Source organism: Guillardia theta (assembly GCF_000315625.1).
Source record: "Guillardia theta CCMP2712 unplaced genomic scaffold GUITHscaffold_95, whole genome shotgun sequence".
In the NCBI taxonomy this organism is placed as follows: Eukaryota; class Cryptophyceae; order Pyrenomonadales; family Geminigeraceae; genus Guillardia; species Guillardia theta.
In genome coordinates, this window is record NW_005434579.1 from 187,258 (window position 1) to 212,634 (window position 25,377).

A 25,377-nucleotide genomic window follows, 5' to 3' on the forward strand; every position below is an offset into this window, starting at 1 on the left:
TCCCCTGAACTTGAAGCGCTGATTCCTGCCCCCCCCTCCCCCATGGACTCCTCGCTCCTTCGAGTATCCTCGCATCCTATCGTACACACTTCATCTCTCTAACTTCCATCCCTGTCCTCCTTCTCCCCCTCCCCCCCCCCCTCCCCTCCCTCCCTCCTCCTTGCCCGCTCCCCCCGCTGTTGCTTCCCTCCTCCACTCTTTCCCCTCATCCCCCGTAGTTCGCCATCCGCATGTTGACCACAAAGTCCACAAGGGTGGTCGAACGGACCCTTGGAACATTCTACTACCCCCAATAATCCGTGTAAAATGTATATGGTGTCATATATATTTGTACCTGAGAACAGGAATCGACCAAAAGGTTTTATTTTGTACTATTATTTTTGTTTTGTTTGTACTTGCTGACCTTTCATTCGACCACCAGCATTCATTACCCCCTTCCCGAGGCCCTTTGACCACCCACCTGGAGTACTTCACCACCTCTTTCACCTAAAAAGTTGGGTACAGGGGTAGCAGTAACCAAAATTTACTTACACGGGCCGGGCCCTCAGCCTCGGAGTCAGACACTGATGGTCATGGGCCCGGCCCCGGGGGGGGCGCCGGGCTGTGACACGGGTGACGGCCTTCTGTGACACGGCCTTCCGGGGGGGCACCGGGCCTGCCCTTCCGGAGTCACCCGGCGCCGACTCGGACTCGGCGGGCTCCGAGAGCCGCAGTCCACGGCCCGGGAGCCCCGGGCCCGGGGAACTTGGAAGGAGGTTGGGGCGCCGCCGCGGGCCCGTCGGACGGTTCGCCCCCGCGCATGTGCAGTCACTGAGTGCCGCTGTGCAGGGGGCAGGCTACTCGTGAATGTGGCAATAGTTCCGATGACTGAAATGACTCTGTGAGGTTCACTTGACCGGGAGACATTCAACTTAACAAACAAGGTGAGAAAGAATACTACAAGTAGTCAGCTCGGGCTCTAGCTGAGCGGCTCGGACTCCAGCCGGGAGTCCGAGGGTAGCGGGGAGGTAGTGTACACGAGTGAGAGTGAAGTCGCTACTTGACGGTGTCGGAAAGGTTGCGGAGAGCTACTCCCGCCTGCTCCTGAATCTTCTCCTCGGGGGAAGAAAGCAGCTCAATCAACAGCGGCAAGACACCAGCCTGCACCAGGTGTGAGCGAGGAGCCAGTGGTGGTTGAGGAGATGGAAGAAGGAAGAAGAGGAGGAGATGAATATGACCTGTACAAGAGCGGGTCGCAGCTCAGTTGTTGCCGAGATGTTTCTGATCGTTGCAGCAGCCTGCGATGAAAACAGTGAGGGACGATGGCAGTGAGAAGCAGGACGAGGAGGAAGAGGATCAGGAGGAAGAGGATCAGGAGGAAGAAGGTCAAGCAGAGGGGAGGAGGGAGGGCTGACCTGCTCCTGCACTTTGTAGTCGGGGCTCTTGAGGAGCTCGGTGAGGAAGGGCACACCACCATCCGACACGACGATGCTGGCGTGAGGAGCAGAGACAGACAAGTTGCGCAGGATGCCTGCTCCTTGTTCTTGCACGCGAGGATCCTGGGGGAGGGGGTCAGACGAGGAGGGAGAAAGAGCGGCAGCGTCTACCTCCGACTTGAGCAGGAGGAGGACTGGGGGGATGACGCCGAGGGAGACGAGCTTCGGTTTGTTGTCGGTGTGCATGGAGAGGTTTCGTATCGCTCCTCCTGCCTGCTCCTGGATCTTGACCTGCTGCTTGTACTGTGCCATCTGACCCTCGTACTCCGGCTCTCCCTCCATGGAGGAAGGTTCGTCGGGGGGCTTGAGGAGGGCGATGAGAGGAGGGACGACGTCGGCTTCGACGATGGCAATCTTGTTCTCTGAGTTGACAGAAAGGTTGCGAAAGATCACTGCCGCCTGCTCCTGGAGACGCAGGTCGGCGGAGCGGAGGAGGGAGACGAGGGGGACGATGGCCCCCTCCTCAACGATCTTGATCTTGCTGTCTGGGGTGACGGAGAGATTGCGGATGGCGACTGCGGACTGCAGCTGGATCTTGATCTCTGGGGAGAAGAGGAGGGAGATCAGGGGACCGAGCACTCCCTCCCTGAGCATGTCAGCCTCCAGCTCTGGGTTCATCGACAGGTTCCTCATAGCGCCGGCAGCATGCTCCTTGACTTTGTCCGAGCCCGATCGCAGCAGCGTGACGAGCGGTGGGAGACCTCCTGCTTGTACCAGCTTCACCTTGTTCTTGGGGTTGACGGAAAGATTGGCTAGGGCTCCTGCCGACTGCCTCTGGACCTTGTCGTTGGTGGAGCGGAGCAGAGTGACCAGAGGCCGCAGCCCTCCCTCTTGCACGATCTGCAGCTCGTTCTGCGGGTTGACGGAGAGGTTGCGGAGGGCGACGGCCGCCTGCTCCTGGATCTTGTCGTCGGAGGAGGAGAGGAGGGCGATGAGGGGAGGGATACCGCCTTCCTGGGAGATGAGCACCTTGTTGTTGGCGTTGACCGACAGGTTGCGGATCGCCCCAGCAGACAGCTCCTGCAGCTTCGGGTCCTGCGACTTGAGGAGCTCCACGAGGGGAGGAAGGGCCCCGTCCTCCACGATCTTCACCTCATTCTGGTCGTTGACTGACACGTTCCTGATGACCACTGCCCCATGCTCTTGCATGCCCTTGTCCTGAGAGCGGAGGAGGGAGATAACGTAGGGGAGGCCTCCCTCCGACACGATGCGGTCCTTGTTCTTGGGGTGAGCAGACAGGTTCCTTATGGCGACGGCAGCAGGCTCCTGGATGTTGATGTTGGGGTTGGCGAGGAGGCTGAAGAGAGGACGCAAGCATCCGTCTTGTACCATCCGTACCTGACAGGAGAGAGTCAAAGGGAGAATCCTCCACCTGCCCCTGCCCCTTGTCCTTCTTCCCTCCTCTCCTCCTGTTGCTCGCCCCTCCGCGCTCCCCTCCCTACTCCTCTTGCTCCCTCCCTTCCTCACCTTGTGGGCAGCAGATGCCGAGAGGTTCTTGAGGGTGTTGACCGCATGTTCCATGGCAGAGGGGTTGGGGGAGGAGAGGAGGGAGACGAGAGGAGCGATCGCTCCTGCCTCCACCAGCTCGCCCTCCGTCTCCTGCGAGACTGACAGGTTGCGGCAGATGCCTGCTGCCAGCGCCTGAAGGAGGTGAGGTCAGGAGGACAAGTTGCGAGGAGGAGGAGGAGGAGGAAGGGAAGGGGAGGGGGAGGAGGAGGAGGAGTCACCTGCGCCTCATCGTTGGGAGACGTGAGCAACTGAACGAGGGGAGCGATGCCTCCATACTCGGCAAGTTTGAGCACTGATTATAGCAAAAATGTCAGCAGACTTCTCGTTCACTGCTCCATCCCTCCCTTCCTCCCTCCTCTCCCTCTCCTCCGTCTCTCCTCCTCAACCTGTCGAGGTGTCGAAGGACAAGGAGAAGAGCGAGGCAAGCGCCCCCTCCTGCGCAGCCGCAGAGTGGGAGCGGGTGAGGGCGATCAGGGGAGCGAGACCGTCGGCTTCGAGGATCTTGTGCTTCATGTCCACGTTGGCAGTGATGCTCCTGACTGTAAAGACGGCATGCTCTTGAACCTGGACGTTGGGGGAGCGGAGGAGGCCGATCACGAGCGGGAGGGCTCCTTCCTCTATGATTCTCTTCTGATTCTCCATGTTTGCGGCGATTGTGCGCATGGAGGAGATGGCCTGCTGTTGGACGGCCTCCTGGGGAGCGAGGAGGAGCTCCATGAGGGGGGGGAGGCCGTTGTCGCTGACCAGCTCGACCTCGTTCGCGGCTGAGGTGGCAAGGGACCGGAGGACCTCGATGCTCTGCTCCTGCACTCGCTGATCCGGGGAGCGCAGGAGGGCAACGAGGGGAGGGATCCCTCCCTCCTTGCTCGTCTCGAGGTCCATCTCGCCATGCACAGCGATGTTCTTGAGCACGACGATTGCGTGCTCGTTGACCTGACGCCATGTCAGCTGCTGCCCTCCTCTCCTCTCCTCTCCTCTCCTCTCCTTCTCTACCTTGTCGTTGTTGGAACGCAAGCAATTGACAAGGACTGACAGTCCTCTCTCCCGCACGATCTTCGACGCGTTGTCGGGGGAGGTGGAGAAGTTGCGGAGGGCAAGGAGCGCCTGCTCCTTGGTGGGGTCGTCGTTGGAGGCGAGCATCTCGAGGAGGCGAGGGATTCCTCCCTCCTGTACCACCTTCACCTCCGCATCCGCAGATACGCTGAGGTTGCGGAGAGCAACAGCGGCGAGTTCCTGCACCTGAGGAGAGGAGTGAGGAGAGGAGAAGAATGGAGCAAGAAGAAGAGAAGGAGGAAGAAGAAAAGGAGTGAAGGAGTGATGGATGCTAAAGGATTGATCAAGATTCGACTGACCTGATCGTCTCCCGAGCGCAGGAGAGCGATGAAACGGGGGAGACCTCCATCCTGAACGATCCTCGCCTTGTTGCGAACATTCATAGAGAGGTTCGCAAGGGCTCCGCATGCATGCTTCACAATCTGATCCACGTCATCAACTCAGTACCGCCTCTCCTCTCCTCTCTTCTCCTCTCCTCTGCCCTTCCTTCCCCTCTCCTCCCCCTTCCACCCTTCTGTCCTCTCCTTCCCGCTCCCTCCCGTCTCTCCTCTTTTCTCCCCCTCCCTCGCCTTCAAACTTACCCTGAGGTTGGGCAGCTTCAGGATGTCGACAAGGGGGGTGATAGCTCCCTCGTCTGCGATCAAATCCCGAAGCTTCGGGTTGACCGCGAGGTTGCGAAGAGCTCCGGCAGCCTGACCCCAGAGGTCACTTCCTCCCTCCTCCTCTACTCCTCCCCCCTCCCCTCCTCGTTCTTCTCCTTCCCCCCTCCCCTCCTCGTTCTTCTCCTTCCTCCCCTCACACATTCCCTCCCTTCTCCCTGCACCCATCCTTCCCTCCACACTGGCAGCCCAGCAGCAGGAGCATGCTCACGCTGACCCACCTGCTCTTGGATGTTCTCCTCGTTGAGCCGGAGGAGGTTGACGAGGGGGAGGAGGGCACCCTCTTGCGACAGCTTGATCTTGATGACGTCATCCGTAGCCAAGTTCCTGATGGCCCCTGCCGACTGCTCTTGCACTTTCTTGTCGGCAGAGCGGAGGAGCGCGATCTGGGAGGGTGTCAGCCAAGTAGGAGACTCGTAGAGGAGGAGGGAGGGAGGGAGGGAGGGAGGGGGAGGGAGGGAGGGGAGGGGAGGGGAGGGAGGGGAGGGAGGGAGGGAGGGAGGGAGGAAACGAATCGGAGGAGGGAGTGGACAGAGAAGGACAAGAAGGAACCCTGCAAGGAAGGGAGGAGGGTAGAGGCAGCAGGGCAAGGAGGCAGGTGCGGGGCCCACCAGAGGAAGCAAGCCTCCCTCGTCGACGATCCTGTTCTTGTTGTTCGGGTTGACAGCGAGGTTTCTCAACGTCCTGCAAGGCAAGAACTAAGTCCCTTCCCCCACCCGCCCTGCTCTCTGCTCTCCCTCTCACCCTTCCCCATAACATCAGCTTCTCCTGACATACCCTGCTCCCCCCCTGCCCCTCCTCCTCCTCCTCCTCCTCCTCCTCCTCCTCACCCGGCGGCCTGCTCCTGTATGATCTTCCTGGGCGACTTGAGGTTCTTGACCAGCGGCGGGAGCACTCCCTCCCCCATCAGCTTCTCGTCGTTGGCAGCGTTCACCGAGATGTTCCTTAGGATGATACACGCCTGCTCCTGCAGCTCCTCGTCGCTGGAGGAGAGGAGCGGGAGGAGGGTGCGAAGGACGCCCTCCTGTACCACCTTCACCTCGTTGTCCGTGCTCGCTGCCGTCAGGTTGCGCAGGGCGATGGCGGCATGTATCCTGCAGGAGGGCAGGAGGGAGCCTCCCATGAGCCAGATGAGCTGCGCAATCCCTCCCTCGAGGGCGATCTTCTCCGCCACGGCAGGGGATGCCGAGATGTTGCGGAGGGAGGCAGCGGCGTGCTCGAGAATCTTGTCGGAGGAGGAGGACAGCAGCTGGACTATCAGCTTCACCCCGCTTCCTTCAGCGATCTTGGGTCTGTTGGCAGCCCCGCAGGAGAGATTGCGGATGGCGCCGATGGCGTGCTCGATGGTCGTCTCGCTGCGGCTGGAGAGGAGGGAGACGAGAGGAGGAAGTCCTCCCTCCCACACGAGCTTGTCGTCGTTCTCTGCGCTGACCGACAGGTTCCTGAAGACAACAGCAGCGTTCTCCTGCAGCTCGCTGTCCCCCGAGGTAAGGAAGGCGATGAGCGGGTGGAGGCCGTTCTCTCGGAGGATGTGAGCCTTGGACCTGCTGTTGGCGGAGAGGTTGCGGATACATCCTAGCGCAGCCTTGCTGATAGCTGGATCAGAGGAGGAGAGGAGCTGGACCAGAGGAGCGATGGCGCCGTCCTGGAAGAGGTGGATGTCACTCTCTGGCTCGACGGTCACGTTCCTGAGGGTGATTAGCGCTCCCTCGATGAGCTCGGTCGCGGTTCCTCGCAAGATGTTGACGAGGGCTGGGAGAGCTCCTTCGTTGACGATGCGAACCTGCGATGAGGTCAGGGGGAGGGGGAGAGGGAGGAAGGGAGAGAATGAAGTGGAGGAGAGAGAGAGGAATAGCAGAGTAGAGAGGAGCAGAGACAAGGCAGTACAAGAGGAGGGAGGAGGGAGGAGGGAGGAAGATATGTAGAAAGGCACTGAGGAAGGAGGAAGGAGGAGGAGAGGTGGGAAGGGGAGAGCTGACCTTGTTGGCTGCGGACACGGATAGGTTGCGGAGGACGCCGAGGGACTGCTCTTGGATCCGTTTGTCGGGGGAGCGGAGGAGAGCGATAATGGGAGGAAGCGCTCCTTCCTCAGCGATCTTCACCTCGTTGACCTCGTTGACCGACAGGTTGCGGAGCGCGACAGCAGCATGCTCCTGCAAAAGCGTGAGGGGGAGAGGGCATGGGGTGCGATGCGGAAGGGGAAGCAGATGAGGGATGGAGGAAGGGGAGGAGGAGGAGGAGGAGGAGGAGGAGGAGGAGGAGGAGGAGGAGGGATAGGAGGAGGAGGGATAGGAGGAGGAGGGATAGGAGGAGGAGGAGGAGGAAGGAGGAGATGAGGTGACCTGAAGTCGCTCGTAGGGGGATCGGAGCATGGCGATGAGGGGAGGAAGTACTCCAGCATCCACGATCGATTCCTCGAGCTCGGGGTCGAGCGCAAGGTTTCGGATGACGATGGCAGCCTGCTCCTGGATCTTCTGTTCGGAGGAGGAGAGGCAAGCGATGACGGGAGGCAGACAGCCGTCCTCCACCATCTGCAGCTTGTTCTCCGGGTTGACAGAGAGGTTCCGCAGGGCGACGGCCGCGTGCTCTTGGATGGTCTTAGAGAAGCTGCGGAGCAGCGCTACGATCCTCGCTACCCCCCCTGCCCTCACGATCTCCATCTCATACTGCGGGCTGACTGAGATATTGCGGATGGTCCCAACTGCCTGCTCCTGCAGCTTCTCCCCGAGGGAGGGGTTGAGGAGCTCGAGGAGCGGAGGTATGCCCTGCTTCTGCACTATCACACCTCGGATGTCGGCGTCGATGGCCAGGTTGTGCAGCGTGCCAGCCGCCTGCTCCTGGAGCTCCTCCTGCTCATGGCGGAGGAGCTCAACGAGGGGGAGGACGCCATTCTCCTTGACCAGCTTGCTCCTGTTCACCTCCGAGGAGGTCAGGTGCCGCAGCGTCACGCACGCATGCTCCTGCACGGCATGCGACTTGGACCGGAGGAGCTGGACCAGAGGAGGCAGACCACCCTCGTACACGATCACGTTGCGCGCCTCCTCTACTGCCGACAGGTTCCTCAGGGCTCCGCACGCGTGCTCTTGGAGGGTGGTGTCTTGGATGGAGAGGAGGGAGATGATGGCGCGGACCCCCCCCTCCTCGATGATCTTGACCTTGTTGTCGTTGTTGACGCTCAGGTTCTGGACAGCAGCGCACGCCTGCTCTTGCACGCGGACGTTGGGGGAGCGGAGGAGCTTGAGGAGCGGGTTGATCGCTCCGACTTGAACCATCTTGACTTTGTTGCTCGCGTTCACCGCAAGGTTGCGGAGGACGACGCCGACCTGCAGCTGGACTTCTTCCTCCGGGGACTCTAGCAGGCGGACGAGTGGAGGTAGAGCTCCTTCCTGTTGAGTGCGAGTGAGGAGGAGTGAGGAGGGGAGGGAGGAGCAGGAGGAGGGAGGAGGAGATGGAGGAAGGGAATGGAGGGAATTGTTTACGTGTGGGTCTTTTAAGTTTTTTTCATTTTCAACTGGCAATTTTCGAGGGACACCAAAACCGGGAAAAAGAAGGGGGGTAAAAAACCCATTTTTTTCCCTCCCGAACCCCCCCCCCCCCCCCCCTCCCCCCCCCCGCCCCTCTCAGTCAGAGTCTGTCTGTCTGACTGATTACACGAGGTGCAGATGCTACGGCAGACCGACTCTCTCTCCTTCCCTCCTTCTCCCTCCCTCCTCTTCCTCCTCCCCATCGTCACCTGGAGCTGCAGGCTGGCCTTGACGGAGTTGAGCATAGCGATAAGAGGAGGCAAGCAACCCTCTTCAACGATCCTGATCTCATTCTCGTCGCTCAGCGACAAGTTCCTGAGCGTGACTGCCGCATGCTCCTGGATGCTCTCCAGCGGCGACCGGAGGAGGTTGACGATGGCAGGAACGGCTCCCTCCTCTACCATCCTCACCTCGTTCTCAGGATCCAGCGAGAGATTTCTCAGCACGACGATCGCCTGCTCCTGTATCCCTGCGTTGCTCGACGCCAGCAGGGAGAGGAGCGCTGGCAGCCCCCCATGCCGCACCACCTTCACCTTGTTCTCTTCATGCACTGAGAGGTTCCTGAGCGCCAGGAGCGCAGCCTCCTGTAGCGCCTCGTCCGAGGAGTAGAGCATGCTGATCAGCGGCTCCAGCCCTCCCTCCTGCACGATCGCCACGTCGGTCCCGGGGAGGAGGGAGAGGTTGCGCAGGGTCATGGCGGCCTGCAGCTGCACGCGGGGGCTGTGGGACATGAGCAGGGTGATGAGGGGGCCGACGGCGTTGGCAGCGACGATCTGCTCCTTGTTCTCCTCGAGGACGGAGAGGTTGCGGAGAGCGCCGGCGGCGTGCTCGAGGACAGGGATCTCGGGGGAGAGGAGGAGGGAGACAAGGGGCTCGATCGCTCCCTCGTTGACGATGAGACGCTCGTTGTCCGGGTTGATGGCGAGGTTGCGCAGGCTGACAGCCGCATGCTCGTTGAGACGGAAGTTCCTGCTGCGCAGCAGGTCGATCATGGCAGGGATCGTTCCCTCCTGCACCATCTTGTGCTCGTTGGTGGCATTGATGGAGAGGTTGCGGAGAGCGACGGCCGCCTGCTCCTGGGTGAACTCGTTCTTGCTCTGGAGGAGGAGGACAAGGGGCTTCAGCGCCCCCTCCTGCACGATCTTGACCTTGTTCTCAGCGTTGACGGAGAGGTTGCGGAGGATGACAGCTGCGTGCTCCTGTATGGCTCGCTCCTCCATCTTGAGGCAAGACACCAGGACCGGCAGGCCGTTCCCGGCCACGATTTTTACCTCATTCTCGGCGTTCACCGAGAGGTTCCGCACACAGCCGATCGCCTGCTCAATTACTGCCGTCTTGGGCGACCGCATGAGGGCGAAGAGCGGAGGGAGAGCGTCCTCTTGTACTATCTTGACCTGGTTGACCAGGTTGCTCGCAAGGTTGCGGAGCACTCCTGCTGCCAGCTGGCAGAGGAGGTGGTCCTCGCTGCGGAGCAGGAAGACCAGGGGGCCGAGCGCTCCCTCCTGCACGATCCTGACCTTGTTGTCCTGGTTGGCGCTGATGTTGCGGAGGGAGACGAGGACGTGCTCGTGGATCTTGGGGTCTTGGGAGCGCAGGGCTGAGACGAGAGGAGGGATGCCGTTCTCTGCTGCGATCCTGACCTCGTTCTCCGGGCTGAAAGAGAGGTTCCGGATGGCAACGGCTGCCTGGAGCTGGATCATGGGGTCGGAGGAGCGGAGCATGGCGAGGAGAGGAGGGAGGCCTCCTTCGGCGACGATCTTGGACTCGTTGTCCGGGTTGACGGAGAGGTTGCGCAGGCTGACAGCCGCATGCTCCTGGATCTTCTCGTTCTGTGAACGTACGAGGGTGAAGAGTCGAGGAAGAGCTCCCTTGGCGACAATCTGCAGCCTGGTCAGCAAAGGCCCAGCAGGAGTAGAGGAGAAAGGAGAGGAGGGGGAGAGGAGGGGAGAGACGATACTCCCGGGAGGGGAGGAAAGGGGCAGGATAGTACGAAGGGGGAGGGAGAGGGAAAGGAGGGAGGAAAGAAGAGGCGACAGAGGCAGGAGGAGGAGACCTTGGACTTGTTCTCGTTGTTGACTGAGAGGTTTCTGATGGCGCCGCACGCCTGCTCGACGAGGACCTCGTTGGGGCTGCTCAGCATGGCGACGAGGGGAGCAAGCGCTCCCTCCTGCACGATCTTGGTGTCGTACTCGGGGTTGACGGAGATGTTTCGGACGGCAACGGCCGACTGCTCCTGGATCGTCTCCTGCGGAGAGCGGAGGAGAGCGACGAGCGGGGGGAGGCCGCCCTCGTGCACGATCTTGACCTTGTTGTCAGGGTTAACGGAAAGGTTGCGGATAGCTCCGCACGCCTGCTCCTGGATGGAGGGCTTGGGGGATCGGAGGAGGGTGATGAGCGGGGTGAGCCCTCCTGCACTGACGATCTTCGTCTCGTTCTCTGCGTTGACGGAGATGTTGCGCAGAGTGACCAGCGCCTGCTCGACGATGTGGTCGTCTGTGTGCTGGAGCAGCTCGATGAGAGGAGGGAGCGCGCCCTCGTGCACCAGCGCCGTCTCGTTCTCCTCCGTCAGCGACACGTTTCTCAGCGCCACCGCCGCCTGCTCTTGGATCCGAGGGAGCGGGGAGGAGAGGAGGATGATGAGTGGGGCCAGTCCTCCGGCCTGGGAGATCCGGTTCTTGTTCTCGTCGTTGACCGACAGGTTGCGCAGCAGCGTCGCTGCCTGCTCCTGGATACGCTCGTCTGGAGAGCGAAGCAGACCGATCATGTAAGGTAGAGCCCCCTCCTCCCCGATCTTCCTGCTGACCTCCCTCTTCATGCTCAGGTTCCTCAGGGCGCCGCACGCATGCTCCTGCACGTCCTTGTTGTCGCTTCTCAGCAAATCGATGAGCCCTCCGAGCCCTCCCTCCTCCACGATCCTTGTCTGGTTGTCCGGGTTCGACGAGAGGACGCGCAAGGCAGCAGCCGCCTGCTCCTGCACCCCGACGTTGACAGAGCTCAGGCATGCGACGAGGGGAGGGAGCGACCCAGACTCCACCACAGCCACCTTGTTCGCGGAGTCCAGCGCAACGTTGCGGAGGCAAGCAGCAGCGAGCATCTGGAGGTTGTCCTCGTACGCTCGGAGCATGTTGATGAGAGGAGGGATGATCCCCTCCTGTACAACCTTGAGCTGGTTCTCCGAGTTGGCGCACAGGTTCCGCAGCGCGATCACCGCCTGCTCTTGGATCTCCATCACAGAGGAGGAGAGGAGCTCTATCAGAGGACGCAGGCCCACGTCTCGAGCAATCTTTACTTTGTTCTCGTCGTTGACGGACAGGTTGCGGATGGCCCCACAAGCGTGGAGCTGCACCTCTGTCGAGGGGTGCGAGAGGAGAGCGATCAGTGGGGGGATGGCTCCCTCCACGGCCATCTTAACGTCGTTTCCCTCCTTCACAGACAGGTTCCTCAGCGTGGCAGTTGCATGCTGCAAGATGTTCACGATGGGGGATCGGAGGAGCGCGATCAGCCCTGACAGCGCCCCCTCCTGCACGATCTTGGTCTTGTTGTCGTAATGGATACTGAGATTCCTCATGGTTCCAACAGCAAGCTCCTGGATCCTCTCCTCCGGGCTCTTGAGCAGGGTCACGAGGGAAGGCAGCACGCCTTTCTCCGCCATCCGCATCTTGTTCTCCGCGTTGATCGAGAGGTTCCACAGCACCATGATCACCTGCTCCAGGACCTTGAAGGACGGGGTTCGCAGCAAGGGGATCAACCATGCCAGTCCTCCCTCCTGAACAATCCTGACCTTGTTCTGATCGTTCTCCGAGAGGTTGCGGAGGGCTCCTGCAGCGTTCTCCTGAACATCCAGGTCGCTGCTTCGCAGCAGGTTGATGAGCGGAGGGAGGCCTCCTTCCTGCACGATTTTCACCTCGCTCTCGCTGTTCACCGAGAGGTTCCTGAGGATCACAGCTGCATGCACTTGGAGCCGAGGCTCGTTGGTTCGAAGGAGGGAGATGATGGCAGGTAATCCTCCCTCCTGGATGATGTTCCGTTCGTTCTCTGTCGTCAGGCTGAGATTCCTGAGGATCACAGCTGCCTGCTCCTGCACTACCAGCTGGGGAGATCGCAAGAGGGCGATGAGAGGAGGCAGCGCCCCGTCCGTGGCGAAGTACACTTTGTTCGCATCGTTCACTGACAGGTTCCGCAGCGCAACAGACGCTTGCTCGACGACCTTGTAGTTGGGCGACCGCAGCAGGTCGACCAACGGTTTGATCCCTCCCTCCTGCACGATCTTGAACTCATTCTGAGGGTGGACGGACAGGTTTCTAATCGCTCCCGACGCCTGGATGAGGACGGGGTCACTCTGCGACCGCAGCAGGGCGATCAGGTGTGGTAGCGCCCCCTCCTGGACGATCTTGACCTTGTTCTCGTCATTCACGGCAAGATTGCGCAGAGTTCCTGCAGCTTGCTCTTGTATCTTCGGATTGTTTGATTGTAGCAGCCTGACCATGTATGTAAGAGCACCCTCCCTGACGATCTTGAGGTGATTTTCTGCATTGACGGACAATGACCAAAGGGCGCCTGCTGCTTGCTGTTGGATCCCTTCATTGGACGAGGACAAGAGATCAACCAATGGCGGAAGACCTCCCTCCTGCACGATCAATTCTGCATTTACAAAGCCAAGATTCGGCATCTTTCAGGCTTCTATTCCTTGAAGTTGCAGACACAGATTTCAAAAATCAAGGATGGAATTGGAACCTACAGTGAGCAGGGAGTCAGCAAAGTTTGAACAGAAGTCTTCGTTCGAGCAAGAACGCAACAACATTCTGATGGCAACATCGCAATCGATCTTCATCACCCCATACCATTGTCTCAAACAACAGCACAGCCAACGATGGCGCAGACAGTGCAGGCAAAGACGATCTTCTTGAGCACCACAACACGGGTATCCCAACAAGGGCATTGCATGAGACGACATCATGAGGAGTGTTACGAGGAGCAATCGAGCACCTCTCATTGTTCTGATCCCATACCTCCTCACCTTCGCTCGTATGCCATTGCTCGCGCCTGTTTCAGTTGATCCTCCTCCTAGTCGACGCCCCTATGAACCGAAATTCGACAGTTTTTACTTAACTATTTCGAGTACTAGATTACAGTTTGCCAGTTGTCTTTTACATTGAAATTTCATGATCAAGTTTGAAAACAAATTTCAATTATGAAAACAAATTTCAATCATAATTGAAATGTATCTGTCACCGAAGATTCTCAGCACCGGTGGTATAGTTTTATTATCAAAGTTCACCCATTACAGGGTAGGGTACTTCTCGTTCACCTATTTTTATCGAACAGGCTTGACGGCAGTGAAAACTTTCAAAGTTTCACTGAGCCGCGCCCTACATGCTGAGTACCGTACCTTTACTCAAAGTTAAGTTAAAATCAGTACGAGGACAATCAGGAGAGTCGGTCGAGGAGGCCGCTTGACCCAGTGACACTGTCGCACAGGCCAAACGGCGAGAAGAGAAAAGACTGATGGAGCGTATGCCAGCCGTGCCAGTCAGATAGCGCCGAGTTAACAAAAACTCTCCTGTAAACCAAGACGACTTACGTGTTTGCGAGGCGGCAATGTAGCGTGTGGGACGAAGAGGGGGAAGTTTCAGGCTACAGGCTAGCCGTCTTGCTAAGGTCCTCTTATGTCTGGATGCTTGGGTTTCACATCCTAGCATACAACGGTCTGTCTCTCATGTGCTCCTCAATTCTGGTTTTGTGTACATTAAACTCGGTCTTCGGAGCAAAAACTGTCTTGTTACAACTAAGGTCGATGTGATATCTGCGTGACTTTGGACTAGTACAAGTCTAACAAACTTGTATTCCGTCAAAGACAGCGAGAACCAAACCCAATCCTGCACCCGGTCCGGTACCCGGTGACAGGCCCACCGGTGACCGTACTCGGAGGCTCTGAGTGACGGACCGTCGTACGACGGTCAGTGATGGCCGCGGCGCCGCGCCGCGGCGGCCCCCGGCAGTCGGCACGGTGCTGATCGGACTCCCGAGGACTCCGCCGGGCCGGGGGACTGGGACTCGGGATGACTGAGCCTAGTGACGGACTCGTGAGCGGCGCCGGGCGACCGCGGCGCGGCGCCGGCCCCACGGACCCGGGTCGCCGGGATCACCGGGACCATTGAACTTCCGGAACTTCGGAAGCCTTCACTGTCGTACGGCGTGAAGGCCGTACGGTGGCAGCCTGTACGCCGCCGTACTGAGTTTCAAAGTTTGGCCGCAAGCCTTGCCAGGAAGTCAAGTTGACTGAGCCTGGCAGCCTAGTACGCCGCGCTAGTAGCAACTTGCCAAGTTGAGTCACGGTGAACTGAGTTTCATTAACAAAAAAAATCACGCCGAGATGCCGCAAGGCTTCAACGGAGTCACGCGCGGCAGTTGGAAAATCTGACCGTTAGGCTCGAAGATGCGGTATACCGTACAAAAGCTAGAGGGCCTGAATGGACGCGCCTAACTACAACCACCGGGCTTTCCACCGAGTTGCTGCGTGCTATCTCATTATCACTGCGAGCCAAGTTACATGTGCTTGTCGATGATAGGAGCCAGCTTCTCGACAGTGTCCGATTCATCCATGTTGCCCTCAATGCCTGGAGAAGGATTCACTTCGAGTCGAGTCCGAGCGGTTGTGACTTACCCGCAATGAAGTTCTTGAGGGGGATCTCGCCAGCGTCGGGGGGGCAGCGCATGATCATGGCCATGAACGCCTCCTTGGGGAACCCGTCCTTGTTGTCCGCAGGAAGCAGATCAAGAAACCAGGCGTAAAGCTTGTCCGGGCTTCCTCCGGTCTGAGATTCGCATCCAGTCAGAGGGAAGATGCTCCCACAGCGAGTACAGACCTTGGCGTGGAGAGCTTCCAGCTTTGGCTTGAGCTCAGGCATGACGGCGTTTGAGTGCTTCCTTCGCTTGATAGCATCTCTCACCTGGGAGATCACCTGGCAGAGCATCAGCATGTAAGCCCCGCATGCACAAACGGGCCAGTCTACCTTCTCCTCGAAAATCTCAGGAGTGTCCTTGGCTGGAATCATTTTGGAGAAGCAGCTCACGAGCTGGTCGGAGGTGACGATGGGACCGTCGGGGCCTGGGCTCTTCACCTGCTCCTCGGAGACATCACAGAGGAACCTGAAGGTCGAATAACACGTCAGAATCTTAAAAACCAAAGAAGCTTCGCCAAGATATTCAAGAGGGGAATGGTGTACGTACGCGACAGCCGGAGGAGGAAGAGGTGGCTTGCCATTAGTCATAGCAATGGTGTTGAGCATGTCATGGACAGCAACTAGACGACCGCCGACAAGGCCGTGATATTCTTCCAAGTCGGATCTGAACTTCTCGACGATGGTCTTAGCCTGATTCAAGTACATTTCAGGAGACGTACGAAACACTATCCGGCTATCATTCACAGAGCTACGAGGCAATCAAAATACCATAAGGACTCACAACAAATTGCTACAGAGGAATCAGCCAACAACTGATATACTATCTCGCACCTCGGATGCTCAAATTGTATAGCGTACATCAAACACCAAAATTCGCGTACAGAATCTGCCATAACCTTGCTTCACCCCTTATTCATTCCTTTTCATCACTTTCTTCCCTCGCGTCTCACTAGCCATCAAGCTCCCGCCTTCGATTCGTCTTCTTGTTACCTCTTCCTCCCTCCTCCCTCCTCCCTCCTCCCTCCTCCCTCCTCCCTCCTCCTCCCTTACCTCTGGATGGACATTGGGATCGGACGACATGACTGATGACGCACAACCTTTGCACGCCAGAAGTTGAACCCACCCCTCCAAATCCATACAACTACCCGGTCCTTAGCAATCCGGGCCTCGGCAAATCGGCACCCGGCATCGGGTTCCGGGGCCAACTGAGCTGGTCACTAACATAGCCTCTGAGGCGGGTGAGCTTGCTATGTGTATTCCCCAACTTCACAAACTTCCAGGTGGGTAGTCCAATAGCTGTTTCAATCCAAACATTCTCTACAAATTTTGAAATATTGTATTTTAATTTAAAAATATTTTGAATATTTGAAAATTTCTCTCGACACTACCCACTTGTTGAGTATTCCTCCTCCTTCCCCAGTTTCCCCCAGTTTGTTGGACCCCACCCCCCTAGTTTATCTATACACACGGGTCTTTGCTGTTTCCCGCCTCCGACAACCCCTGACTTATGACAAGGACGGTGCGAGTACCCTAGCTTATTGACAACCTACCCACCTTTTTTACTGCAAAAGTACCCCATCCGAAATATATCGACACCACCCTAGCCCGAAGAAATTACCCCTACCCTCATGTCCACTTCAATCTCTTGATTCCACTACCCCTACCCCTATTAAAATGGAATAGCCCCCATAACGTGTATACCACCCTTGTGCTGTCATGTCCCACCAAGCCTTTGACAGCTTGGGGTACCGGTATTCATACTACCACTACCCCTTATCTAATGGTACCCCACCCCCGGGGTCCGTGCACGCTCCCCCATGCCGGTTCTTCGACGATGGCTGGCGAAGAGGAGCAGGGAGGAGTCATGGAGGGAAGGAAAGGAGGCAGGCATTGCAAGAAGAGGCAGAGACGAAGACAACGATAGAAAGAGAAGAACAACAAGCCATAGGAGGGAGGATGATGTCTTTTACAAAGCGGAGAGAGACAGTATAGGCGTTGACTCACGATAGGGCTGAGGAGATGAGAAGGAAGAATTCGTGCATGATACGGAGGAGCCAAGAGATCAAGCGTGTGTGGATGTAGAATTAAGTTTGTTCTGAGGTAAGGTGAGCACATTTTTTAATGCAGTGTCAAAGAGTAGACTGCATGGGTATTCTTGAGGTGCTCGTTGCCATAAAGGGATTGCATCGCGATCTTTCTTTAGCAATGAAGACAACTACCGTGACAAGTCAGAATGTGTTGAGCGAGATGAGTGCATTAAACATGCGAGTGAAAATTCTTAAGATCTAGCGTAGACTTTATCGAGGGACTGGTGAAAAAAGAATTGCGTCGTTTGAAGATGTCGTAATGACTGAGTGATGGAGGGTTGTCAAGAAAGCAAATGAGAAGCAAAGATCACAAAAGAATGATATCCCAGAGGTATAATGAATTAAGGGAGAGAGAAAGAGAAGCTGAAGTTCTTGATTGAATGGGACGAGCGCAGCAGCAAACTTTGGACTCATGCAGGAAATTTGAGATATGACATGGATCCTCTTGCTATTGTTGTTGCATTGCAACAAGTTCGTTACTCTCGCAGACTTTCCCCCTTTCATTGGGTCTTGTCTCATGGATTGTATCCCATCTAATTTCCTTGCACTCACTCAAGTCTCTTCACAGGTGGCATATATGGTTAGGCCGCAGTTGAAGCAGCGATGATGACAGCAGTGTTGGAGGAAATGCACTATGCTCATTGAAGCCGTGAAGCTGCCCTCCATTAGAAAGCTTTTGAAGGAGAAAGCAAGCAGGAGCAATGAGGGCTCGTAGGAAAAAGGATCTCTGAGGAAGCAGCCAGACTCGGGGTCGGAAGGCTTCCGTCGAGTATTGAACACCACAACAGGGCTTCCCCGTTGGATTGCATAGATTAGGTTCGCTTGATTGTTGGGGAAGGAGAGAGTTGGCACGGGGTCACCTTTGGTTGGATGCTGGACTGCCGTGTAATCTCATCCTTGGTGTGACCGCGTCAGTCACCATCCTTCGTCAAGGATGCACAGAGACGGCTTGATCGATTTCACGGCTGGGAGTGTGTCAGGCCTCGTTGCCGATGGAGCGACCCATCCCATCGACACCATCAGGACGAGGCTATGGGTTCAAGGTCCTGCGACAGGGTTGGAGTATCGATATCGGGGGCTGTGGGACGGTTTCCGCGATATTGTGAGGAAAGAGGGTATCAATGCCCTCTTCAAAGGGTTTGGCAGCGTTGCTCTGCTCACTCCCGTGGCTCATGGGTTGTACTTCGGCTCATACGAGTGGTCGAAGATGAAGTTGCAGTCCATGACGACCAAGAGCGGCGCTCGCGTGATGGGTGAGACGTCTGCGCACATGACTGCAGGATTCTTAGCAAACTGTGTGGGAGCATTGATCTGGAACCCGATGGATGTGGTGAAGCAGAAGCAGCAGGCAGTAGTTGGCGATCTCTACCACGGTCCCGTCGATGGACTGGTCACGATATGGAGGGAGGGAGGCCTCATGCAGGGGCTGATGCGGGGCTACTGGTCTGGCATCGCCACTTACGGGCCCTTCTCCGCCATCTACTTCATGACGTACGAGCGGTTCAAGCTTGACTGCATGCGGTACAAGTTGACTTCGGGCAAGCTTAACACAGCGCATTTCATAGGTGAGCGATACATTTCGCGCTCGTCTCCTGCATCTAACGTGACGTCAGTTGGTGGTTTCTTCGCTGGTACTGTGGCGGCCATTGCCACTGCCCCGATCGACCTGATCAAGACGAGGATCCAGGCAGAAACAATCTTTCATTGTTGCGGCACGAGGGAATGAATGACGTGCGGTTAGGTTTGCGATGGATACCGTGGGGTTGTTCAGACTGCTACAAGGCTGGTGGGTCAAATGTGTCTTTTCTTTCTTACAACTTGATGACTCCAGTGTTTCCTTCATCCCCCTTGCACGCTTCTTTCTCTACCGCTCGGGAAACGTACCAGCTCACTTGCTCATGGACGTTGTTGCCAGGTGAAGGAAGAGGGCGTCGGCATCTTCACCAAGGGGCTCATGGCCCGAGTGATCTGGGTGGCTCCAGGATGGTGAGGTTGAGATGAAAGATGCAAGGGAGATTGATTTTCTGCAGTGCAATCACCATTGCCGTGTTTGAGGATGTCAAGATTCTCATGGGTGGCAAGCCCTCCCTATGATGGCGGACCTTTCTCTTTTCTGTATTTCTGCGTGTCGTTACTCGTTCTAGTTCATGTTCGTGAGATCAAATCTCATGTGTTTTTCTTTCAATCCACGTTTTTCGATAAGATTTCATGAGATGTTTTGTGGCAGTTTTTTCCTATTACCATAGAACACTAAAGTTTTCAATACAGATTTTTCTATTCAAACAAAACAAGTGCAAGTTATGTACACACCCTTGTTTACAGGAAAGAACAAACTAGAATTAAGAGGTCGGCGAGCGCAGGCGTTTCTCCCCCAAGGAGCACACTCTCTCTCCATGCTCACTCTGAGAACCCTCACCAATCATCAGATTCTGCAAGTTGACACACGCTTGTGAGAGCGACGACAAGCTTGCCGAATCCTTGGCATCGGAGCAGCTCTTCAATCGATCTGGTCGCCGAGCTACGTCCTTCTCTCGAAGCTGATTGTGACTTTCACTCCTTCTGTTGAGAAACCAGCAGAGCGAACCAACAGAGTCGTCAGAGATATGATCCATGGTCTTTGACCGTCTCATCTTCCTTGGAGGACTGACCAGATCCATGTCTGGGTTGTCTGACATTGGAGACTCCAACGATGGCTCGATCCAAAGCAGAGGCTTGACCTTCTTTCCTTCCTTTCTCCTCATTCCTGCAGATCGAAAGTGCATGTGATGAGCTGGCTCTTTTCTCGAATCGGCGATCGGTCCTTGAGCAGAGTTGGAGCTGTCGGGGGACCCGCTGTCCTTGAGATCAATCGTTATGATCTCTTGGTGTTGTTCGGCGTGTGACTGGCGTGCTTCTCGAATCTTGAATTCAAGTATGTATGGAATCTCAACCACAAGAGAAAATATGGAGAGCGCCGCCAAGATTTACCGTCGGCACCAGAGATCCAAATCAGGGGAAGGTACGCAAAAGGAGGCGAAGGAAGAACGAAAATCCAGAGAGATATGTGGAGGGTCGGATGTCAACGATGGAGGAGGAGAGACGGGGAGAGAGAGAAGGAAGAAGAAGAGGAAGAGGAGGAAGAGGAAGAGCCGCGACGGAGGGGGACGAGAAGGGTCAGATGCCGCCAGGTGGTCGTGAGATGCGGGCGATTGGGAGGCGATTGGGACGGCAAACCTACCTTCAAACAGCACCCCTCCTTTTCTCAGTACCCACCCCATGGGGAACAGATTATGTGTCACCCCTACCCATATAATTACCTTCAATTACCCCTCTATATCAAAGGGATTTCTTGAATCAAGATCAGGATGGGTACCATACAGACCACAACCCCTGGTGTTATGTGGCTGTTATACCGTACCCCTCTGGAATACCACGGAAAACCCCCACCCCCTACACTACACCAGGGTAGGGTTGACGGTTGTGAAGAACGAGGCCGACTCAACCCACCCTTTAATTTTGTGTCAATATACCCCTCCATTTATGCTATAAATAACCCCTACTCAAATATATTTTTGCACCCCCACCCCACGTTTTTACTCCGCTTCCATGTAGATTGTCATGGACCCAATCTTCCAACGGCTACCGAAGAGGATAATCGAAATAGCACACTTTCAGTTCTTACCTTTTTGTATATCTATTTTAAAAGCTCTCACCAAGAGGTCGGCTCAAAAAACGCCCATCTATTTTGGCAACCAGTACCCCTAAAAATACCACCCCACCCCCTATATCTCTCTCTGTGTACCCCCTATGGTCCCATGACTTACGCGTTGCATGTCTCAGGATCGTCCCTCTCCCCCAGTTCGGAATAAGTATGAGTGCAGTAGTCCTCAAACCGCCATTCCTTTTCATAACGCTTTCAGAGTAATTTGAAATTACATTGAAACACTTGAATATCTCCGCGGTTTGCTGGTGCTGTAGACCTTACAACAGATCGGACGGTCACGAAGTCACCAATATGGACCCCTATTTTTATTGTTAAAGTACCCCACCTCTAGACAGTGCTGGGAGTATGACCTCAACTGACGTTCTTATCCATCTGTACGATAAGGCGTTGCCAACTTGAGACTTTTAACGCTTCGGAGTCCTGGGAGGCCGTGACAGCTTTAGCGCGTGCCCGCCACCGGGCATCTGCCCGACTCGTGCCGGGCCTGAAAGGTGACTCACGGTTGATACCGCCGGAAGTGACGGCGGGTCGTACCGTAGTACTGATTTTTAACTCAACTTAACTTTGAGTAAACGGAACTTGCGTGACTTGCCTGTGCCACCGTGCCGTCACTCCGAGCCGCGGCGGCGCAGTGCGGCGGCCGCGGGGCGGCCGCCGGTTCCGACTCGTCCAGTTTCGCTGCCGCTCCGACCGTCTCATTCCGACAAGCCTTGAAGCCGCTGAGCCGCTGAGCTGCAGTCACCCGTGCACTGCACTCGGATGCCGCCAGAGTGCCGCAGTGCCGCGCGGCGCGCGGCGCGGCCGGGAACTCAGTGACTTGTGACCGGCAGTTGGAGGCTGCCCCCTGCCAGGCGGCGCCCAGGCTGAGTACGCCCGGCCCGGGTGACAGTCTGTCACACGAGCCCGAACTTCGGAAGTTGGAGTCGACTGGCACTCGGGCCGACTCGCCGGGCCCGGCGAGTCTCCCGGAGTCCGCCGGGTGGCCGCAGTGCGGCCACTGAGTGACTGACTGTCGGGCCGCAGTGGCCGTGCCGTCGCCGGACCGGGACGCTGCGGCCTGAGCCTCTCCGTCACTGTCTGCCTGCCAGGGCCGCCGGCCCGGGGCAGGCTAGGCTTGCGCCGGGCCCGGCGCCGGGCCCCGGCGGCCGCCCGGGCCTCACTGGCCCGGCGGGCCTCAGGCCCGGGGCCGGCCCGCAGTGACTCCGGGGGTCCGGATCGGATCATTCATCACTCAGGTCACCCGGCCAACTTAAACTTAACTTGCGTCACGGTGGCAGGGCGGCCCGGCGGCGCAGCCTGACCCGCGGGGCCGGCCGCGCCGGCCCGGGCCGGACTCCGGAAGCGCCCCCGGGCCGGTGACACCGGGCCGACTCGTGCCGCGCCCGGTGATGCCGATCGGATCGGACTTAGCCTCACGCCGAGTCATGGCTATCAATGGGCAGGGCCCGGCTGACTCCGGCGGACCGTACTACGGTAGGCTCATCCCGGGCCCCGGGCCGGGCCGGCCGGGCCGCCCGGCGCCGCGGGCCCGGCGAGCCGCCACTCGGAGGCGCCGGACTCTCGGGAGTCGGTGTATTCATAGAACTGTAGGGGGTGGGGTGGGATAATCAAGGAAGAGCACGTGCGATCATGCCCAAGGACAACGATGGTGAGGGGGAAGAAAGGGAAGGGGGAGGGGGGGATGGGAGGATGTGAAGTATGGGCTATGCTGATGCTGAAGATGCTGAGGAAGACGGAGATGACCATGGAGATGGAGATGATGATGATGATGATGATGATGATGGAGATGATGATGGAGATGATGATGGAGATGATGGAGATGATGATGATGGAGATGATGATGGAGATGATGATGGAGATGATGGAGATGATGATGATGGAGATGATGATGGAGATGATGATGGAGAAACTGACGGGGATCGGTAGCTTAAGCATAACATGACATTTTTGTCCATAGCCACTGCTCGACGAAGCTCGAGAAGGGATGCGAAACCATATTCAACAGACAAGGTACATACAAGAGCCACGTGGGGCGTTGCTTGACGTGTGGATCAGGCTGGAGCAGTTGCAAGGATGCTGGAAGACGATGAGGAGATAGTCAACGTCATTGACGGGAAGGAGCTAGAGAAAGCCGCGGTAGATATCGTCAGCAACCGCCCAGTCGCATGCTCACTGTTCTCTCTCGATTGCAGGAGGCCAACCGCCATGCGAGTGAGGAGCAGGAGGAAGAGGAAGTGGACGAGTCGAAGCCCAGCTTTGGGGAGATCAGCGCAAAGGATGTGAATGTAAGGCTCCTGACCTGCCTCGATCCCCGAGCTGAGAATTGCCTCCAGGGAGGAAAGATAGAATTCCGCAGGGTTGCTGTCCCCTCCCACCGTTTCACACCTCTGAAAGAGTGAGAAAATCGTTCCCTCCCCTCCCTCCCCTCCCTCCCCTCCCTCCCCTCCCTTTCCTTCCTCGCCCCTCCCTCCGTCACTCCCTCCTTCTTCTTACCCCCATCCCTACCCGTCCTCCGTCCCCTCCCTTCTCCTCCCTCTACTTCTTCTCGGTGAGCATTCGCTCGTGACCTGCTCGAGCAGGAAATGGATGGAGATATATGACCCTATCGTGAAGCACATGAAGTTACAAGTCAGGATGAACCTCAAAACAAAGTCCGTGGAGCTGCGAGTAAGGCATTTACCTGCTGTCACTTTGAATAACGCATCCTTTTCCTCCCTCCTCCCTCTCCCCTCCCTTCCCCTCCCCTCCCTTGCTCGATGCTTTTCCTTTCCGTTCTCTCTCCCCTCCTGCAGACCTCGGAGTATACCGAAGACATCTCTGCCCTGCAAAATCTGCTGACTTCGTCAAGGCCTTCATCTTGGGCTTTGAGGTCCAGGTGAGGAGAGAGGAGGAGGCGAGAGGGTGCTGGAAGGAGGGGCGAGGATGATGTTTTTTGTTATGGAATCTCGTTAGTCTGATGTCGATGAAGCTACTCTGCAAAAGATCTTTCTGAGCCTTTCTGTGCTGCTTGTCCCCCCGGACCAGTTGAGAGAGTTTTGTTGGTGACACCATGACAGGATGCCATTGCCCTGCTCAGGTTGGATGACCTGTATATCGACACATTCGAGGTGAAGAAGAAAAGGAGGGGAGGGGAGAGGAATGGGAAGGGAATGGGAGGACAGGAACGGAGGGCAAGGAAGGGGGGCAAGGAAAGAGGAGGAGAAGACTGGAAGGTAACATAGGCATTCTATCCAGATCAAAGACGTGAAGCCTTTGCACGGGGATCATCTTTCACGAGCCATCGGAAGAATCGCAGGTGATTATGCACCCAAAACAATCGATTTGTCCCTCCTGCTCCTGCTCCTGCTCCTGCTCCTGCTCCTGCTCCTGCTCCTCCTGCTCCTGCCCTCCCCCCCCCCTCCTCCTCTCGTCACCCCGCCTGCCACGGCTTTGGTCATCCTCGTTGACCTCTAGCTGCCAATTTTTCTTTTGTGGGGAAGAAAATCTGCTGAATCAAAGCGTCGAGGCCTCTGGTCGCCTCCGACGTGCAACTCCATGCGCATAATTCCATCAAATCCTCCTCTTCCTCCTCTTCCTCCTCTTCCTCCTCTTCCCCCACTTCCCTCATTTTTACTGAGATTTTCATCAGGGAAGGGAGGAAAGACGAAGTTTGCCATCGAGAACTCTACTCGTACGCGTATCGTCCTTGCAGACAGCAAAATTCACCTGCTCGGTATGAGGGGGAAGTAAAAGAGTTGGAGGAGGGGAGGGGAGGGGAAGGGAGGGGAGGGAGGACAATGTGAAGGAGAGGGGAGGATGCGGTGAAGGAAGCAAGAGGAAGAGTGACTGGTGGACCAGGTTCGTTCAGCAATATCAAGATTGCTCGAGATGCTGTTTGTGATCTGATCCTTGGAACTCCTCCGGTTTGTTCTTATCTTGTTATTCTCTTTCAATGACAACAGACGGCAGGGCAAAGTTTATACAAAACTGAGAACGATAGCAAGCAGACTGAAAGAAAGATTCTAGTGTGTTGTTGTGATAGTAAACCCCTTCTTTTCTTCCTCCGTTGTCTGCTGCTGCTACTCCTCCTCCTCCTCCTCCTCCTCCTCCTCCTGGTCTACAGCTGCCCTTCTCTGGTGCAGTCTTTTCCTCTCTTCATTCTCTGGCTATCTTGCTCCTTCCTTTACATCATTACACATCGCGCCAAACCTCCTCCGTCCTGCAAACTTTTCAATTTGTCTTCTGCTACCACAGGACAGAAAACAAGAGCAGGGGAAACGCCTCACCTGCTCCTCGACCTGCTCCTCGACACGCTCTTCCTCCTCCCTTCCTCCTCCTGCTGCTGCTCCCATGTTCCTCTTGCAAGCAAGCAGCGTCAGCCGTCCGCTCCAGTGGTCGGCGCCTTACCCTCGTCTGCCGGATGCTCTCCAGCCATTCCTCGCGCCTCCCCCAGCTCTCAGGGCAGTGCTCGGGGGGAACTGACAGAAGTGTGAGACGGCCGTGTGATCTCTTCCTCTCTACTAGATTCTTGTGATCTCTTCCTCTCTACTAGATTCCCACTTCCTCGCTGCTTATTCACTCCTCTTGTGCTCCTTCTCTCCTATCTTCTCCTGATTTTCTCCCTTCTCCTCTTCTCCTTTCTTCTGCTTCTCTGTAGCTCTCTGCTAATCCCTTCCCCCCCCCCCCTCCCCCCCTCCTCTGCTAC

At 56.9% G+C, this 25,377-nt stretch overlaps 5 protein-coding genes across 5 annotated transcripts in view; 2 read left to right on the forward strand and 3 right to left on the reverse strand.

Moving 5' to 3' along the window:
* Window positions 1-1,035: 1,035 nt before the first annotated feature.
* Window positions 1,036-12,889, reverse strand: GUITHDRAFT_116414 (hypothetical protein; the record flags this gene model as incomplete). The annotated part of the gene is made up of 17 exons (XM_005824373.1): window positions 1,036-1,140; window positions 1,218-1,277; window positions 1,395-1,538; window positions 1,587-2,813; window positions 2,943-3,116; window positions 3,203-3,276; window positions 3,371-3,917; window positions 3,978-4,223; window positions 4,337-4,459; window positions 4,619-4,729; window positions 4,918-5,082; window positions 5,308-5,380; window positions 5,527-6,479; window positions 6,676-6,849; window positions 7,039-8,082; window positions 8,430-10,100; window positions 10,274-12,889. The coding sequence occupies 17 exons, from the start codon at window positions 12,887-12,889 to the stop codon at window positions 1,036-1,038; spliced, it is 9,507 nt and encodes a 3,168-aa protein (XP_005824430.1).
* A 1,663-nt stretch (window positions 12,890-14,552) lies between these two features.
* Window positions 14,553-15,978, reverse strand: GUITHDRAFT_165479 (hypothetical protein). The gene is made up of 6 exons (XM_005824374.1): window positions 15,954-15,978; window positions 15,451-15,593; window positions 15,234-15,369; window positions 15,087-15,182; window positions 14,885-15,035; window positions 14,553-14,837 (listed from the first exon to the last, which is right to left on the reverse strand). Exons 2-6 carry the CDS (start codon window positions 15,507-15,509, stop codon window positions 14,767-14,769), a joined length of 513 nt encoding a protein of 170 aa, XP_005824431.1. The 5' UTR covers window positions 15,510-15,593; window positions 15,954-15,978; the 3' UTR covers window positions 14,553-14,766.
* A 1,905-nt stretch (window positions 15,979-17,883) lies between these two features.
* On the forward strand, window positions 17,884-20,141 carry GUITHDRAFT_97273 (hypothetical protein). The gene is made up of 5 exons (XM_005824375.1): window positions 17,884-18,555; window positions 18,604-18,677; window positions 18,732-18,776; window positions 18,906-18,976; window positions 19,021-20,141. The coding sequence occupies exons 1-5, from the start codon at window positions 17,925-17,927 to the stop codon at window positions 19,082-19,084; spliced, it is 885 nt and encodes a 294-aa protein (XP_005824432.1). The 5' UTR covers window positions 17,884-17,924; the 3' UTR covers window positions 19,085-20,141.
* A 2,717-nt stretch (window positions 20,142-22,858) lies between these two features.
* On the forward strand, window positions 22,859-24,698 carry GUITHDRAFT_158597 (hypothetical protein; the record flags this gene model as incomplete). The annotated part of the gene is made up of 9 exons (XM_005824376.1): window positions 22,859-22,978; window positions 23,027-23,088; window positions 23,273-23,360; window positions 23,542-23,568; window positions 23,750-23,800; window positions 23,928-23,988; window positions 24,322-24,405; window positions 24,531-24,595; window positions 24,642-24,698. The coding sequence occupies 9 exons, from the start codon at window positions 22,859-22,861 to the stop codon at window positions 24,696-24,698; spliced, it is 615 nt and encodes a 204-aa protein (XP_005824433.1).
* A 157-nt stretch (window positions 24,699-24,855) lies between these two features.
* Window positions 24,856-25,377, reverse strand: part of GUITHDRAFT_145011 (hypothetical protein) — a gene marked incomplete at both ends in the record, with an annotated part of 1,474 nt that continues 952 nt past the window's right edge. Inside the window, 3 exons of the mRNA XM_005824377.1 lie at window positions 24,856-24,891; window positions 24,959-25,030; window positions 25,080-25,150. Coding sequence (XP_005824434.1) covers window positions 24,856-24,891; window positions 24,959-25,030; window positions 25,080-25,150 — 179 coding nt within the window. The remainder of the gene's footprint in view (window positions 24,892-24,958; window positions 25,031-25,079; window positions 25,151-25,377) is intronic.